Genomic DNA, 14,754 nt, shown 5'->3' on the forward strand with positions numbered 1-14,754 from the left:
AACTAAAAAGGCCATCTAGAGTTAATGTAGTTAGTGTGACATGAGGATGCAGAGTCCTTTGAGAAAAGTTTAAATTTGGTTTCAAGTCCACTGGAAGGGAGCAGAAGCACTGTGCACAGCCCTGAAGTGCAATGATAATAACGGGTCATGACTTTTGAATGCTGCTCCTCTCCAGAAGTTAGAGAGGCTAAGTTGTGATAGCAGTTCTCAACCCCTGGCTGAAGAATGAAATCAGCAGGGAGCTTTGAAAAATCCTATGCCTGGGCCATCTCAGATTCTAAAATAATTCCTTTTATATGGCTTTAAAAGCACCTCCTTTGGTTCTCATGTGCAACTGAGGTTGAAAATCACTCGTTAAAGCATTTCTGCCTGATGTGAGGAACTCACACGCTCCAGGGCCATCTGGCTACTTCAACCCTCCTTCTAGGAACCCTGCTGCAATCACTTTGGGATTGTTTACATCTTAATAAGAGCTCTCTGACATTCTTGCTCTACTCTTCATTCTGTTCTCATCCTTCAAGTCCTAGTTCACTCCCAAAGTCCCTCCAGGAGCCTTCCCCATCAAGTCCAGAGCCCATTCTTTACTCTGTTCTGTTATTGCTACTGCAGGCTGGTATCATCAGTCATACCATCTAACCTAATCCTTTGTCATTAAACCATCCAGTTTGGTTGCCTGTATTTTCTTTGTACCTAGGAGTGTCTAACTCTAGCACCTCATTTTATTCCTTTCATAAATTCCCAATAATGTGGGAAATGCTTAAAGAGGTTTGGTTTGTTTTTTTTCGGGGGGGGGGGGGGTTGCATTTGATCTGGAGATGTGGATACAAATTTTAAATTATTTAATTTGAAAAATTTCCCAAATAACATTTTCAGTGGGGTTTTTATGTGTGTTGGCCTGTGTACAGGGGAAGGATATACATTCCATTTGAAATTATAAAATTGAAAGGCTTTACATTAATAGAAAGAACTGAAATCTCTCTTCTGAGGAACATACAGAACAGTTGCCCTTGACTCATGTCAAGCAAGGCCCTATAATCCTATAATAAGGGTTATTTCTAGGACTTGTACATTTATTAAGTAGTTCCTTCCCTTAAGTAGGCTCTATCAGAAGAGGTGGAGGATGGAGGTAGTTTGCATCTTATTTGTGGCTTTGGGCAGCTGTGTAGCAGCCCTGTTAGTGTGTAAAAACAGGGCCCTCAGCCCTGAGGAGGAGTGGGCCTATGGCACACTTGGGATGAGGCAGACACTCCCAGCAAGCTCCCAGTCATCGATGGCTGGTGCTTCTCACCCTTCATGACAATTTTTGTGCATCTTCAGTAAATGAGATCAGAAGATTACATTGTTGGTGGCTCCCCCAACACTGAGGGAGTGACTGAATGAGAATAGAGCTTAAAAATTAGTCTAAACACTATATAAGTCTTCAGAAGTTCACCATTTACACTATACTTGGCAGCCAGGAGATGTTGGAAAACAGGCACAACACTTCACAAAGAGTTTTTCCCCATCATGAAATTGAAAGGTTTCCACAAGGAGAGGTGACTGACTCTTTAGAAGTCAAGGATGATTCAAATAATTAAACTGTATAAACATGTACTCAGGATTACCTTGCAAGTTTCAGCATGCACAAAATTTATACTGTCTGGCTTTTCCAAATAGCTTGCCATAATGTCTAAGAATTCGGTTTAAACTTTAAAAACTCATTCTTTTGCTTAAAATTTAAACCAAAAATAAACATAAACCAATATGATTTTTTTCTCTCTGTACAGGCACAAAATAGGTGCTATATTGATATTTTCTTGAATGAATGTATTGATGAATATTCTCACTACTGACCAGTGTTGAAATAGCTTACCATATAAATATAATGAATCAAAGATATATTATGCTAAAAGTAATTTTTACATGTTTGTAAAGTATTATTGTCCTCAATGTACCTCACCTACTTTGCCTCTGTTATTGACAGTGCTTCATTAACTAGTTCTCATGTGCTATTTAATGTTTGCAGATCCCTGTGGAATTAGAATCTCAAGGAATTATTAAACCACGAAAACCCATTGTTCTAATGGCTGAGTTGAGAAATGAGACTATAAGTGGAGCATGACTTTCCCCAAGGACTTACACCTTGTTCTTCAAGACAGCTGCATGCCTGACACCAGAGATCTCAATGTACTGTGTGAATAAAACCCAGAAATGAAAATAGGTTTAACCTACTGCACTTGATGAGTAACTAGGGATTCTGCACATTCATTTAGTTTTTCCAGGGTCTATACAGAGTATTACATATTGTGTAATATAAGGGAGGTGACTAAATAAGAGCCAGATATAGAGGCATTCATCCACCCCAACTTAGTACCACCTCCTCTTCCTTAGCACTAATCAAGAATACAAATTTCTTATAATTTTATCAACAAACTTTAATAAAAACAAGAATTAATTGTAGTAAATAGCAGTAGTGACATTTTTATCATGTTTTATTTTGAATATTCTATATTGTATATTATATAGCAACTCAATAAATACCTCTTTACAAGAGTATTCTCTAATGTTTTCCTGCACAGTATGGGGTGGGGGGGGGGGGGTCTATAGAACCAAATCAGTAGGAGCCTGTGACTAATTGTTTTTGATCATCACAATCACTGGTTGGGTGGGATCTTTTTCAGAACTCTGATTTGATATATTAAGATAGATGAGAGTTAATCCACTGTGATTTCCAGATTGTTTAGAAAGTACATTCATAATTTAATTCTACCCTTTTTGGAACACATTTTTTAACACTCAGTTGAGGCATTTATTATTAGTTTTGATTTAATGTTTCATCTCACCTCACCTGATGATTCTGAAAGACAGGAAACATGTTTTCTTATATTCTTTGTATTTCATCCTCAACTCTCAACTGTCTTAACAAAATAAACATGGAATAGAAGACAGTTGATTAGTCAAGTATTGGGCAGAAAGGCTACAAGTATTCATCAGTTTCAGGAGTACACAGGGTTCTTCTTTTTCTTTCTCTGCTCCTCTCTCCCCCTTTAGTACCCCTCTCTTCCCTTCCTTTCTTTTCCCTTCTGTTCCCTTCCTTTGTATCTCCTTCCCTGCCCTTCCCTTTCTGAATAATTCAGTTCTAAAGTCAATAAGTAGCGCACAGCATTGTGGGTAGACACACATTGTAGGGGCAGAGAAAGGGAGTCACAGTGGCTCCAGCTTGGAGACTAAGTAGGGTGGGAGAGTATCCACATGGAGCAGCAGCCTGGTATGAATGAGAAATGTGTCCATGCACATATGGACACATTGCACCAGGGGTAGCCAGGCAAAAGCAGCTATAGCCTAAAGATTGTGTGGATAACTCAAGTAGGGTGAGGAGGGCATCCATTAATAGAAATAGATGGAATGAAGATTGGCTACATAAAAGAGAACTGATTAAAGAAGTAAACATATTAAAGATAATGAAAACCAGATTTCTCACTTTTGGAGAAGGGAGTCACTGATTCTCATCCTTAGAAGGAAAGAAAAAATAGAATTAACTGTATGGACTCAGAGATTGAAACTGAATATAAATTTATGTTTTTCTATACAGATAGATGATGGCTACATAGATAAATATTAATACATATAGATAGACGTAGATATTTACATGTATGTTGTGTATAAAATCACACATTCTCTACTTCTCTCCACTGATAGAGCATTAAAACTTTATAGCAATGAGTGTACTTCATGCCCAGATCTTGGCTTATAAATACCATTTTCCACCTAAAGGGACCCAGGCTACTTAGAAATGGCTGATTTGAGGGCCAGTGCTGAGAAAATACAAGATGAGCCTGAAACATCTTGTGCCAGAAAGCAATAAAATGCTAAACACTGAGGGGGGCATGTCAAAAGGACAGGAAAGCCAGACTGAGGGGTTTTCACTGACCAAACCAGGGATGATTTGAGCATCAAAATAAATAATGATGGTAAGAAATTATAACACATTGAATAAAGTAGCAAAAGATGAGTACATATAGCCATATATAAACAAATGGATAAATTGCCACTTAGGTGAAGATATTTACATAGTTTCAAATACTGTTGATCTAAATACCCATTAATAACAAAGGGGAAAGTGTAGCTTCACAATGGAGAACTCTAACAGACACTCCCTTAATCAAGTAACCAAAGTGAGCATCATCAAGAATAAGATGAACTAATCCTGCATCACCTGATATGACGCAATAAAAAAAACTCAGCATCACCTCTGTGATAGATTTTATACTCCTTCCCCCATCTCATGGATATAAATAAGTTTTACTTATAATCTGTGTACTTTCTCAGTAGACTGAAGCTTTCTTTTGTAGACAATCTACTGCCTCTTTATGGCTAAAGTCCTGTTAAAAAAGATTATCTCTGCCTGAGGAACTCCTCTCAAACTCCATAATGATTGATGAACACATTTGACTGGTTGGGTACTTCAGCAAGTCCTTGTTGTGTGGCTGATCTTACATTTTCATTGTGCTTATCATCCTCAATTCTCAGGTTTAGTAAAATGTAATATGACATTATGAAGGTTCAACTGGAAAAATTTGTAAAGATCCTCCAAGTACCTTGGCCATAAGCATTGCCATTGGTCCTTTTTGTTTTATTTTGTTAGTTTGTTTGTTTACATTTTATTATTGTTCAAATACAGTTGTCTGCATAATCCTCCCACCATTCCCCCTACCCCAGCTATCCCCACCTCCCTTCCCTGATTCCACCCTGCTCTTATTTTTGTCCATGTGTCCTTTATAGTTGTTCCTGAAATCCTTTTCCCCCTTTCCCTCCATTATCTCCCCCCCCACCTCCCTTCTGGTTACTGTCAGATTTTTCTTAATTTCAATATTTCTGGTTATATTTGACAACTACTGGGTCAAAGAACAAATAATATAAGAAATCAACAGACTATAGAAAAAAGAACAAAATAAAAAATAATTATAATGATTGACATAAATAAAAGATTATATAGAGACTGGGAAAACTGTAATAGAATAATAATTTTAAAATAAGAAAGAAAGCTCTGGCTGGTGTAGCTCAGTGGATTGAGTGTGGGCTGTGAACCAAAGTGTCGCAGGTTCGATTCCCAGTCAAGGCACATGCCTGAGTTGCAGGCCATGACCCCCAGCAACCACACATTGATGTTTCTCTATCAATCTCCCTCCCTTCCCTCTCTAAAAATGGATAAATAAAATCTTAAAAAAATAAGAAAGAAAGAAAGAAAGAAAGAAAGAAAGAAAGAAAGAGCTCCTACCCTTTGTGACAGCATGGATGGAACTGGAGAGCATTATACTAAGTGAAATAAGCCAGGTGGTGAAAGACAAATACCATATTATCTCACCTTTAAGTGGAACCTAATCAACAAAATGAACAAGCAAGACATTGGTCCTTTTAAATCCCCATTTGGAGACTTCTGGCCGAGATGGAGGCGTAGATGGACACACTGTGCCTCCTCACACAACCAAAACTAAGGACAACAAAAATTTAGAAACAAAAAAACAACCAGAACAGACAGAGGAATGAACTGTACCGAAGTCTGACAACCATTCATCCAGACCAGTAAGAGGGGTGGAGTTGGAGGCCAACTGAGAGGGGTTGAGGGGTCCCATCAGGAAAAAGCGGTGGCTGGCAGATGCAGGCATGCAGGGCACAGGTGGAAGTTGGTGGACCCCAGGCTCGCAGGGGCAGATAATGGACCAGTAGCAGACCCCAGGCACAGGAGGCAAAGAGCGGACCCAGTGAGGTGCGAGCAAACAGGCGCACAATGCAGCTGGCTGTCCAAAGTCACACTTTCACACACAGATAAACCAGGTGAAAACGGGCTGTGACACAGACCACGCAACCCAGGGACCCAGCGCCAGGAAATAAAGCCTAAAAGTACCAATTGAAAACACCTGTGGGGGTTGAGGTGCCGAGAGAATCTTCCAACCTCACAGGAGAGTTACTTGGGGAGGCCTACAGGGTCCTAGAACATACACGAGCCCACCCACCTGGGAGCCAGCACCAGAAGGGCCCAATTTGCTTGTGGGAAGCAGCAGAGGGGACTGAAGTCCTAGAGAGAGCAGAGCAAGCACCATTGTTCCCTCCCTGATCTCGCCCCCACATACAATATCACAACACAGTGACTGGAATGCCCCGCCCTGGTGAACACCTAAGGCTCCACCCCTCATTACGTAACAGGTGCAACCAGACCAAAAAAAAAATGACTCAAACAGAACAAATCAAAGCCTCACAGCCAATACTTTTAAGAGACCAAGAGATAGCCAACCTATCAGATGCACAGTTCAAAGCACTGGCGATCAGGATGCTCACAGAATTTGTTGATTTTGGTCACAAATCAGATGAACAAATGAAGGCTACACTAAGTGAAATGAAGAAAAATGCACTGGGAACCAATAGTGATGGAAAGAAAACTGGGACTCAAATCAATGGAATGGACCAGAAGGAAGAAAAAAACATACAATCAGAAAATAATGAAGAAATAAGAATTCAAAAAAAAATGAGAGGCTTAGGAACCTCCAGGACATCTTTAAATGTTCCAACATCCTAATTACAGGGGTACCAGAAGGAGAAGAGGAAGAGCAACAAGTGGAAAAGTTATTTGAGCAAATAATAAAGGAAAACTTCTCCATTCTGGCAAAGGAAAAAGACTTCCAGGAAGTCCAGGAAGTTCAGACAGTCCCAAAGAAGTTGGACCCAAGGAGGAACACACCAAGGCACATCATAATTACATTACCCAAGATTAAAATGAAGGAGAAAATTCTAGAAGCAGCAAGAGATAAGGGGACAGTCACCTACAAAGGAGTTCCCATTAGCCTGTCAGCTGATCTCTCAAAAGAGACCTTGCAGGCAAGAAGGGGCTGGAAAGAAGTATCCAAGTCATGAAAGGCAAGTACCTACATCCAAGATTGCGCTATCCAGCAAAGATTTCATTTAGAATGGAGGGGCAGATAAAGTGCTTCTCAGATAAGGCCAAGTTAAAGGAGTTCATCATCACCAAGCCCTTATTATATGAAATGTTAAAGGGACTTATCAAAGAAAAAGAAGATAAAAAATATGAACAGTAAAAAGACATTAAACTCACAGTTATTAACAACCACACCTAAAACAAAAGCAAACTAAGCAAACAAATAGAACAGGAACAGAACCACAGAAATGGAGATCACATGGAGGGTTAGCAACAGGACAGTGGGTGGAGGAGAGAGGGGGAAAAGGTATAGAGAATAAGTAGCATAGATGCCAGTAGGTAGAAAACAGACAAGGGGGGTCAAGAATAGTATGGGAAATGTAGAAGCTAAAGAACTTATGACACATGGTCATGAACTAAAGGTGGAGAATGTGGGTGGGAAGGGGTGGGCAGGGTAGAGGGGAGTGAAGGGGGAAAATGGGACAACTGTAATAGCATAACCAATAAAAAAAAGAAAAAGAAAAAAATCCCCATTTGGACCTCATAAAGTCTCACCTTTTAAGGTAATTACTGGATGCCCCACTCATTTGGTTCCTGCTTCTTTCAATCCACAGTTAGTAAGGTGAGACATACTTCAATATTGTAGTCTTAATTGCTTCTATTGAAAATAATGATTCTTAGCCCAGGCTGGCATAGCTCAGTGGATTGAGCACAGGCTGGGAACCAAAGTGTCCCAGGTTCGATTCCCAGCCAGGGTACATGCCTGGGTTGCAGGCCACAGCCCCTAGCAACCGCACATTGATGTTTCTCTCTCTCTCTCTCTCTATCTCCCTCCCTTCCCTCTCTAAAAATAATAAATAAATAAAATCTTTAAAGAAAGAAAAAGAAAATAATGATTCTTTTGAGTGATGTCAGAGGAATGGTGGTATGATAGGTCCCCTTGGTATCTCCTGTTGACATTTCAACAATTTGAACAGCTGTAATTCAACAAAGGATTCCCTGTCCAATGCACAAACACATTTAGGAGAGCCATACATTGAAACATCTAAAAGTGGGCAAGTGGGAGCAAACTGGGGAGGTGGGGAGGGAGAAAAGCTGCGGGGGTGCCAGAGATGCAGCCCAGAGCTCACAGCATGGAGCTCACTGCAGGTCTCATCCTGGAGAGGGGACAACTCAGGTTGCTGCTGGAACTCCCTTCAGCCAAGAGGAACAAAGAGATATAGTGGGCATTCTTGCAGGAGTTGTCAGTACAAGCTGCTGCTGAGCCCAGAGACCTGGACAGGGATGGCGCTCAGGGTGCAGCCACAGTTAACTGACAATTGGCATCCAGACAGACAAACAAAGCCACAGAGCCCAGCCATCTCCCCTCAACCTCCCAGATATCATCTCCCCTCACACTCCTGGAGCTAGCAGCAGGCCCCTGAAGCTGTAGCAGTTGTGTGTTGGGTTGCAGAGCACATTAACTGCAAACCCAAGAACTGGTACTACAGAAACATTTTTTCCCTGAGCAGCAGAAGCAATCTGTCATTAAATCCAAGGTTGGTTAGAGACAAAGAGGGAAGGACACAGAGGTCTGCCAGTCTGCACTACTAGGAAAGCAAAGCAACAAAGGCAATGGCCAGCTTCCCTCAGTTCATCCCACCCCTACACGACACAGCTGCACTTCCAGAAGTATCTGGCTTCAGGGGACAGCACTGGGATTTCACAGATTTGGAACCCCATCATGAACCACATTCCACCCATGGAGTTGGTCCCTGACTCAGAAAATATGCCCATGTTCTCAGGTAACACAGGCCATTTTCCATGGGCCTGCAGAGATCTGAAAAGCCAGGGCAGTGAGAGAGAACTAAGAAATTCTGTATCCTAACATGTAGTCTATCCTAGAGAATGTTCCATGTGCACTTGAAAAGAAGGTATATTCTGATGTTTTGGGATAAAATGTTCTGTACATGTCAATTAAATCCATCTGCTCCAGTGTGTCATTTAAGGTCACTGTTGCTGTGATGATTTTTTTGTCTGGAAGATCTACCCATTGATGTCAATGGGTATTAAAATCCCCTACTATGACTGCATTACTACTGATCTCAATCTTAATGTCCACCAAGATTTTCTTTTTATATTTAGATGCTCCTATGTTAGGTGCATATATGTTTACAAGTGTAAACTCTTCTTGGATTGATACCTTTAGTATTACATAATGTCCTTTTTTGTCTCTCGTTATGGCTTTTGTTTTGAAGTCTATTTTGTCTGATATAAGTATCACTACCCCAGGGTTTTTTTCCATTTCCATTTGCATGGAATTTTTTTACATCCCTTCACTTTCAGTCTGTGTATATCTTTTGTTTGGAGGTGAATCTCTTCTAGACAGTATTATCCATTCAGGTACCCTATGTTTTTTTATTTAAACATTTAATCTGTTTACATTTAAAATTATTGATATGTACTTATTTATTGACATTTTATTCTTTATATCTATGTTTCTCTCTATTTTTTTCTCCTTATTTTTTTATTGTTGTTCAGTTATAATTGTCCCAATTTTTCCCCATTGCTCGCTCCTTTTTAGCATTTCTTACAATGCTGGTTTGGTGGTAATAAACTTCTTTAGCCTTTTGTGGGGAAAGGGGCCTGGGAAGCTCTTTATAAATTCAAGAAGACTGAAATCATATCAAGCATCTTCTCTGACCACAATGTATAAAACTAGAAATCAGTTACAATGAAAAAAGACTGAAAAACAATCAAACACATGAAAACTAGATAACATGTTACTAACCTATGCTACTTTAATGAATAGGTTAACAGTGATATCAAAGAAGAAATCAAAAGTTACCTTGAGACAAATGAAAATGAACACACAACAACCCAAAATCTATGGGCCACCGTGAAAGTAGACATAAGAGGGAAATTCAGTGCATTACAGGCCTACCTCAAGAAGCAAGAAAAATCTCATGTTAATCTTAGTACAATTGCAGGTAGGAATGCTGATGTGATAGGGGGTTCTTTTTCCTGGCATAGGTTTGGTTGTCTGGTTACACTGCTTTGTTAACCAACACCTGTACAATAGCATGCAAGACAAGGTAAAAATTGCAATATCCAGTAAGCCCACTGGAGGGGAGAGCCCATCAATAAAGGAGCCACCAACAGGTGAAGCCAAAGTACAGCAAGGGAGTCCACACAAACAGAAGAAAGGTCAAACCTAAAGCATCCAGACAAGGAGATCATAGAGACCAATTCAAAAGAATCTATGTACCCCAATGTTCATAGCAGCACAATTCACAATACCCAAGTACTGGAAGCAACCTACGTGCCCATCAGTAAATGAGTGGATTAAAAAAACTACTGTACATTTACACAATGGAATACTACACAGCAGAAAGAAGGAAGGAGCTCCTACCTTCACAACAGCATTGATGGAGCTGGAGAGCATTATGCTAAGTGAAACAAGCCAATCAGTGAAAGTGAAATACCATATCATCTCACCTATAAGTGGAACCTAATCAACAAAACAAATAAGCAAGCAAGATACAACCAGAAACATTGAAATAAAGAACAATCTAGCGCTGGCTGGCATAGCTCAGTGAATTGAGCGTGGCTGCGAACCAAAGTGTCATAGGTTCAATTCCCAGTCAGGGTACATGCCTGGGTTGCAGGCCATGACCCCCAGCAATGGCACATTGATGTTTCTCTCTCTCTATCTTTCTCACTCCCTTCCTTCTCTAAAAATAAATAAATAAAATTTTAAAAACAAAAAAAAGAAAGAAAAGTTGTTGCATCAGATTGTGAGAGTTTATTTAAAAAAAGAACAATCTGACAGTAATCAGAAAGGAAGGAGAGGGATAATAGGGGATAATGAGGGAGGAGGGTAATCAAGGAACATGTATGAAGGACACATGGACAAAGCCAAAGGGGGTAGGTTTCAGGGTGGGAGGCAGGGATAGGTGGGGCAGTGGGGCATGGTGGGGTGAAAATGGAGACAAGTGTACTTGAACAATAAAAAATAAATTAAAACATATAAATAAATAAAAAATGTTCTTACCTCCAGTGAGCACACAAAAGAAGTTTTAAGGATACCTCATTAACATAACATATGACTAATTTAATGTGGAGAATTGAGCATAAAGGAACCTCATGGCAGGAAACTAATAAAAGTGCTTTAAAAACACAGGATTAAGAGTATCATGTAATGTAGGAAAACTGCTAAGACAAAAATACGCAATGTTCCTAAATTTCAGAACTATTTTAAAGACCAAAGAAAATAGACATATGTACAAAGATTTCAAAATAAAAGCAGAGCCCTGGCTGATGGTGGCTCAGTGGAAAGAGCACCAGCCTGTGACCTGGAAGATCACAGGTTTGATTCTCCGTCAGGGCACATGCCTAGGTTGCAGGCCAGGTCCCTGGTTGAGGGCATGTGAGAGGCAACCAAACAATGTTTCTCTTGTGCATTGGCTTTTCTCTCTCTCTCTCTTTCTACCTCCCTTTCCCTCTCTCAAAAAATAAATAAAATCTAAAAAAAAACCAAATTAAAAATAAAATAAGAGCAGAAAGTAGATAAATACAGAGACAGAATTCAGGACAAAAATGCTTGGACTATTAATGTAAATTGACCTAACCCAGTTACCCACAGAAAAGGATTCTATGTCTCTTAAAAAGAATGTGTCTCATTTTTTAAAAAAGTGTTTCAGAAACATAAAAATAATAGAATAGGTAGAGAAATGAAAATTTTAGAAAATAAGGATTTTTATTTTGTCATTTGAAAAATTGGAGTTCAACTCCGAAAGTGTGAAAGACAAAGAAAACATTGTCATGTTAATGGGTGTTCCCTGAAGTGTATATAACATTGAAACTAAAATCTGTAAAAAAAAATTGTAAAAATGGGTGCAATATATAATGAAGACCCAGTACTTTTGCAAATGTAAGCACTGAGACAGCAGCAACTTTTTATAGAATGAATTACAGGAACTACAAGGAGAAGAAACAGAAACTCACTGAAGGAAGAAAACTTTAATCCACCCTTTTCAGTCCGAGAAAGATTACATGGACAAATATAAGTAAAGAATGAAGGGGGAAAGATACATAACCAGCATAATCAATCAGAGAGCTTTTATTGGTTTGCTGAAAGAATCTAGGCAGTGCAGTGATTAAGCACAGGATTATGGGGCCAGAGACAATGAGTTCAAATCCCAATTTTACTACTTAATTGGGTGTATAATCTCAGACAAGTTATTTCTATGTTTATTTCCTCTTTAAAAAACTTACAGCAGATAAAGAAGCAAGACCTGAAAGCGTGTGTGTGTGTGTGTGTGTGTGTGTCACATCAAATGAAAAAGCAAAACCAGGATGAGCTGTCAATAAGCATTCTATAGTTCTACACCATGATGCCAATGGTGGTAAAACTATGAGGAAGAACAGAAAAGCTGTGCTTTCGGTTTTATCCAGAGGACCCTGATCTCTTTGACTCTGAAAATCTTTGCCACTTCAGAATTATCTATTTCCTACATTCTTGGAACCCAGGTCACAGCTGAAGGCTGTACCCTCAGGAGGATCAGAGATTTTCTCAGTCTTTCCTCTGAGTCCCTCTTGGCTGTCTGAATGCAGTCTATAGCTTCTAATTCATTAGCATGGGTATTCTATGACAAATGTCTTTCCAAAATCTCTTATGTCTTTATTTACCTGGGTTTCGTCATTGTCTCTTTCCACATTGTCATTTCATACCCCCTTACACTTTTCAGCTAGCAGATGTTTAAAGCAAATAAGTATTTAAAGTATTAATAGGAACAATGTGTTGAAAGTTATTGCATATATAAAAGTGAAATGTGTGACAATGAAACAAGGACTGGGAATTGAGGACACATTGTTAAAAAGTCTTTTGCCACATGAAGTGACATTATTTGAAGGTAGATTTGCAGTTTTCAAAATGTATTGTAAACCCTATGGCAAAAGAAGTTTAAATAATAAGTGAGGAGATAAAAGGAATATTTTTTAAAGGCTCAATAAAATTTGAGAAGGCAAAAAAAGGAAAAAAGAAATGGGCCAAATGAAAGTAATAGAAAACAGCTATCAAGATAGTATATTTTAATACAACTATACAAACAATAAATTTAAAGGTGAATGATTTAAGAATAACAGTTAAAAATTGAGAGACTGGGTTGGAAAGAAAAGCAGTAAGACCCAACTACATGAGACAGATTGTATTGGTCAGGATCCTCCAGAGAAACAGAAGCAGTAGTAGGGGTCATTGGCTATGGCCTCACATGATCATGGAAGCTAAGTTGCACAGTTTTCTGTCTGCAAGCTGGAGAGCCAGGAAAGATGGTGGTATAATTCAGTTTGAGTCAAAGGCCTCAGTCATTAGTCCATGGGGACTAATGGTATAAGTGTCAGTCCAAGTGTGAAGGCTGAGAACGAGGAGTACCAATATCCAACGGCAGGAGAAGACAGATGTCCCAGCTCAAGCAGAGAACAAATTTTCCCTCCCTTTCCATTTTTGTTCTATTCAGGCTCTCAAATGATTGGATGATAGCTACCCACACTGAAGAGAGCAATTTTCTTTAGTCTATTGATTCAAATGTTAATCTCTTCTGGGAACACCCTCACAGATAAACCTAGAAGTAGTATTTTATGGCTATCTGGACATCCATTAGCCCATTCAGGTTGACACTCAAAACTAACCATTACAGAGATCTACAAGAAACCTACTTTAATATTATGATAGTAGACTTCCAGTTTCAGCTCCAACATGTAAAGAATTTAGAAGTCATAACTCATATCCCTAAAAGAAAGAGATGAGAAAAGTGAAAATCAAGGTTTTTCTCAGACCCATCAGAGAACTGATGTTGCATGGCAAATAGCCACCCGAAAATCTAGATACAGAGTTGAAACTCAGATCTGCTTCCCTGAAGCAAAACTCACCAGAGCCATAAAATGGTAGAAATACTTAAATGGTAGATTTGATGAATTGCTGGGAGTTGAGTGTGGGACAGCTTGAGTAAGAAACTTGTTAGAGCTGCAATATTGGAGACAGGGGTACATATTCATGGGTTTTACCTCCAGGAACCCCATCAGATTCTCAGAACAAAAGTTGAAAAAGATACTCTCGTGGCTCTGGCGGGAGGAAGAGGAATAGAAATCATTAGAAACTGTGCCCAAGGCGTTTTCCATAACAAAAGCCTAGTCTCCAAGGAAAAAAGACTTTAACAGAGCCCTATCCAGGATCACACAGCGTGGGTGGCTTACAACACCAGTGCAGGTACCACCAACTTTGGGGGCTGCACAGCACAAGTCTAGGCTGCAATCTGAGATGGTCCATATCACCCGGAGAAAGTGTAGGAGAAATTAGTCACTGCCAAACTGCCTTCTGGGAAGTGTTACTTGCTGTTTCTAGAACTGAAGTTTCTGTGATAAAATAAGTTTGAGAAAAACTGTGTAATAAATACTGGTCCTAGTGAGTCAGATAATACATTAATATAGTAAGACTCAGAGAAATCCCTAAGTAAAATTGAAAACTATTACAAGTTTATTCTCAGTCCTGTTTGTGCATCAGAAGACTTTATTTGATTTTTAGTAAACACAACACATGGGTCCCACCCCACACTTGAGGATATGAGAAAGGCCAATATCAAGACTCAAAACAAAAAAAAAAGGACAAAGAATTGTTATTAAGATGGGAATAGTACCATAAAAAATTTTATTGAAAAAGATAAAAAATATGAACAATAAAATGACAACAAACTCATAACTATCAACAAATGAACCTAAAAGAAAAGAAAAACAATGAAAACAAAAACTAAGCAAACATCCAGAACAGGAACAGAATCAGAGCAATGGACATCACACAGAGGGAGTTC

At 39.2% G+C, this 14,754-nt stretch overlaps 2 protein-coding genes across 6 annotated transcripts in view; both read left to right on the top strand.

Annotated features, from left to right (window-relative positions):
* The window catches only part of LOC114492360 (cytochrome P450 3A12-like), a 37,167-nt gene extending 34,398 nt beyond the window's left edge, over positions 1–2,769 (top strand). For all 5 annotated transcript variants that reach the window (XM_028506611.2, XM_028506604.2, XM_036019884.1 and 2 more), the window contains one exon: positions 2,006–2,769. In XM_028506611.2, the coding sequence (XP_028362412.1) occupies positions 2,006–2,101 (96 nt within the window). In that variant the 3' untranslated portion in view covers positions 2,102–2,769. The remainder of the gene's footprint in view (positions 1–2,005) is intronic.
* LOC114492349 (cytochrome P450 3A12) overlaps positions 1–14,754 on the top strand; it is a 192,284-nt gene that overhangs the window by 157,101 nt on the left and 20,429 nt on the right. The window lies entirely within an intron of this gene.

This window comes from Phyllostomus discolor, chromosome 3, assembly GCF_004126475.2.
Source record: "Phyllostomus discolor isolate MPI-MPIP mPhyDis1 chromosome 3, mPhyDis1.pri.v3, whole genome shotgun sequence".
NCBI classification, from domain to species: Eukaryota; Metazoa; Chordata; class Mammalia; order Chiroptera; family Phyllostomidae; genus Phyllostomus; species Phyllostomus discolor.